We start from the raw sequence: 4242 nt of genomic DNA on the forward strand, positions 1-4242 counted from the left end.
TCTCAAATTAGACTACTTCATAAACCAACTGAAACTACGTATTATTTTTAATTCAAGATCGGTAGCCCTTAAAACAAGCGAGATCCATGACAGATAAGGAAATCAACAACAGAGACTCGGTCAGCTAGAACGAAGAACAGAATCAGATGTTGAACAAATCAAATATATCGTGATTAACCCTAAAATAATTCAGTGAAGGAGAATGAGACGTTCAGAGATTTTTATCACCACTCGAAAGCGATATTCAGAGATTTCTTACGCCCACTGTATGTAAATTTGTTGGAAACCTAAAAAACCGATTAACAGGTTTAGGTTCTCGAAAATTGCAAGAATTTTTCAATTTTTCGATGGATTAAACGGATCAACAAATTTTAGCAGTAACGATTAAAACGATTCTCGAAATTGCAAGAATTTTTTCATTTTTCCCCAAATTCTGTTCATTTTCCCTAAGAATTTAACGGATTAACAAGTTTAGGAAGGAAGGATTAAACCATTCTCGAAAATTGCAAGAATTTTTCATTTTTCCCCAAATTTGTATTGGTGTGATGACGCGCGCATTTAATTTGGAAATGGCTTTAGTTGCCCCACATGACGTCGACATTGATTGCATCTCTAACTAATTTTTGACTGCAAATGAAAACAGAGAAGGTACAGGCCCCATTGTAAATGTCGATCAAGCTGTCATCTGCTCAGAGAAATTTAATGTTTCGCATATTTATTCTGCCACCAGAAAATTTAGCCAACTAGTAAATTCCTCAGTCAAAGAAGCATCTATATTTACTTTTGCATGAATGAAGTCTTTGGTTAGTTTCGACAGTCTTGAAAGGTTTGACTGTACGAACTAATGAAACGACTCTTTCGTTTCTTTGCTTTCACTGCAGTGTGAAATGCATCTCACGCTAACAAGTTAGCAAAACAGTAAAAATACTTCCAGCAAACAGTTAAAATACTTGCTTGAATTGTGTCTTACGAACGTAGTTTTACTTCAAACTGTACACAAAGCAATCTCGTTCCAAAGCTGTACAATGGTGAAAAACTCACACACTTCAAAATCGCTGACAATTTCAGAAGAAATTGGCGCTGCTGCAAATGATTGTTTTAGACAAATTCTTCATCGATGTAATCTTCGTCATCATCGTCATCGTCGGCCTCGAGCCAGTCGTCCACGGGCATGCAGGCATTTTTATGCCGGATTTTCCAGTCCAGAGCCTGACAAGCCCTTGAACAGTAGTTCACAGTGCCGCACACAGAGCACCGCCGGAACTCATGTTTTCTTGTTTCCGGCCTTCCACATCCGCCATAGGAGCACAGTCTCAGGCCGGGGCCCGGCGGGTGAAGATTAAACCACTCCACCATGAATTTAACCGCAGGGTGCGACTCCGGCGGAGGAACGTTGCATCCGAAATCGCTGAGAAGCGGACAGCCCTGGAGCGACGAAAATGTATCTACCGGATCCGAGGTTGTGTTCCTGCGGAGGTTCCTTAACCAGGGTTCCAACGATGAGGGTTGGAAACGGAAGCTTTTCTGCTGAGATTTGGGGCAAACAGAAGCTAGTTCCCGAGCATTTGCCTGGACCAGAAAACGCCTACCTTCGGCAACGTTCTTTGCGACTCCATAGCCGTCCTGCAGACAATGCCCTAGCTCTCTCAGAGCGTCGATGTGCCCCAAAAAAGCCGCTCTTGCACAAAGCGCTACTCCTGCCTTGAGATCCTTGTCCTTCTTGCTTCCGCCGCTGCCGTTGAATTGTATTATGGCCAGGGAATATAATGCAGCCGCGTGAGAAGATATGGCAGCCTTTGCCATCATCGAAGCTCCCCCGCCCCTGTTTTGCAGGCAGTAGAAGCGAATCTGCAAAGCAAAAAGTAAAAATCACAACTTGCACAAGAAGAAACTCAAAAGAAAAAACAGGACAACAAGCGACACTCATTTTCTTTGAAAGCTTGTCTCTGAGTAATGATTTCCAGCGCAATTAATTAATAATCCGGCGCATACAAAATCTTCTTTTAAACCTGAACCTAAAAAACACTAAACAAAATTTTCAGGCCGGCCTATGCATACCATGCCAAGGGTATAGCAGGCCTCCACGTTTCCGGCGTCCGCGCATTTTTTCAAAAATCGATGCGACCCATCCGACCAGCGAGATGCTTCCATGGCAAACACAGGCGTCGAAGCATTCTGCAGCACCATCGGCTGCATTCCGACCTCATTGAACCTCTTGCATCTGCACAACCAAAATCATTTCCATTTCCACCTTCAATCTCCGAAAAAAAAAAAGAAAGAAAAAATAAAGGCATTTCCACCTTAAATCTCCAAAGATGAAAAAGAAAACACAAAAAAGAACAAACCCTAAAAATACTCACGCAATAAGGGCGCTGATCAGGTCCGCCGGCCGTCCGGCGGAAGAACTGAGCTTGACCAGAATGGACAACAACAAATCATCAGGCAGGGCATCCAAGTGATTCATTCGCACTTGACGCTTACTCCCGCTGCATTCTGTAGCACCCTCACGTCCACGTTTCAAATCCCGCCGACACCCTCCCGTCGGCGATGTATAACATGTTCCCTTCCTCGTTCGCATCGGATCAAACAAACTATCTTCTTACTTCCAAACCAGAACCTCAACCTCAACCTCAAAACCAGCAACAACCCTGCAAATTCGCAATCCCTTCCCTTTCACATCATCATCCTTTCACTTTCATTTCCATAGTTTCCCCTCTCAAAACAGACATGATCAACACAAAGCCATCTTATAGTACAAACAGATCCAAGGAGAGGAGCAGGTATGAAACAAACCGACCTAAATGGCGCCCACCGAATACAGCCGATATACACAAAAACGCAAGCAAAAAACAAGCGATAAGGCTGAACCCCTCATGGAAAACAAACAAAAACAAAAACAATACTCAACTCCCACCCTCACCCTGTGGTCAACTAAAGCGCAAAGCAAAGGCACTTATTTATTCAATTCTAATTCTACCTCACTCCCTCTGTAATTTGGCCCAACCACAACGTGGAATGCACAAGCGACTATAAAACATCTTCGCACCGCCAGACACGCCTTCTCGTGCCGGAAATGGCCAAGCATGTATGAGAAACGTATCATCTACTTATGTCACCAAAATTGGGTGCTTTCCTTCACTTTTGCCGGGAACCGTTACACGCTTGCCTTGTCGGAAAATTACTACACTCCACGGTTTACTCTCCATTCTCCATGCCCTGCAACTGCAACGTCTCTTTTACGCCATTGACTCGGTCAAACCCGATTAAAAAAACACATAAAGCTACTTCATCACATGCGTGCGGCGATTGTCCACCAGTGTACCACCTACGCTGTTGTACGATCCTTTTTCCATCTCACCCGACACGTGTAAACGCCTCATTTCTCCACCACGTGAACCCTATTTTTTTCCCTAGCCCTTTTTTTGTTTTCTTTCTTAACCACGGTTAATAAATCTCCCTTCCTTCCTGGTCCACGGTTGACTGCCTTCCACCTAATTCGTCCAAGTTTACTTTACTGTTGTTCGTAACTCCACTCTAGATAGGTACTCTCCCTGCCTTGCAAGGAAAGCATTTTCATTCGTATTTTCATTTGCAACGTTATTTTTGCCATTAATGAATGTCCCACAATCTTTCGAGATAAGCATTGACAAACAAAGTATTAGATATTTTAAAATTCTATCGATCAGGAACAACAACTCCATTTAATATTTAAAAGGACGACCATCAAGTTTCTTGCAATCTGGCGGCCTGCTGACGTGGACGAATGAGAGGCCAGTTGCATGAGTCAATGTAAGGAGAGTTGTGACACGATTGTTGAGTGACTTCCAAATATAATTTCTAGCACGCTCCGGAGTGTCTTACAAGCTTCTTTTTTCTTTCACCTAAACCTCTAATCATAACTTTCTACCTCCCATTTTTTACATGGGACTTGGTAATCAATTACAAAGGCGCCACATATGACTTGTTCAAATTATCTAGAAGATAATATATGTTCAAGTTGATTTTTCTAAATAACAATATTGCTTTCCATATAAAAAAAAATTATAGTTCAATTTTTTAAAAATGTTTTATGTTTTTCTTTTGCTATTTTGGAGGAATTCAAATTCGTTTTGAATTGACAAGTCTACAAAGGAGAGCATTATTATTTTATGGATAGATTCAAACTTGATTTGAATTGAGTATACATTAGAGAATATGATTACTTTTTGTCATTTTAGTAAATATTTGAGTGTTTTGTACATC

At 41.8% G+C, this 4242-nt stretch overlaps 1 protein-coding gene across 1 annotated transcript; it reads right to left on the reverse strand.

The window, feature by feature from the left end:
• Positions 1 to 751: 751 nt before the first annotated feature.
• On the reverse strand, positions 752 to 3081 carry LOC131030243 (F-box protein At1g67340). Its single transcript, XM_057960969.2, has 3 exons — positions 2361 to 3081; positions 2059 to 2221; positions 752 to 1848 (listed from the first exon to the last, which is right to left on the reverse strand). Exons 1-3 carry the CDS (start codon positions 2576 to 2578, stop codon positions 1099 to 1101), a joined length of 1131 nt encoding a protein of 376 aa, XP_057816952.1. The 5' UTR covers positions 2579 to 3081; the 3' UTR covers positions 752 to 1098.
• Positions 3082 to 4242: the final 1161 nt, after the last annotated feature.

The sequence above is a fragment of the Cryptomeria japonica genome, chromosome 6, assembly GCF_030272615.1.
Source record: "Cryptomeria japonica chromosome 6, Sugi_1.0, whole genome shotgun sequence".
Classification (NCBI taxonomy): Eukaryota; Viridiplantae; Streptophyta; class Pinopsida; order Cupressales; family Cupressaceae; genus Cryptomeria; species Cryptomeria japonica.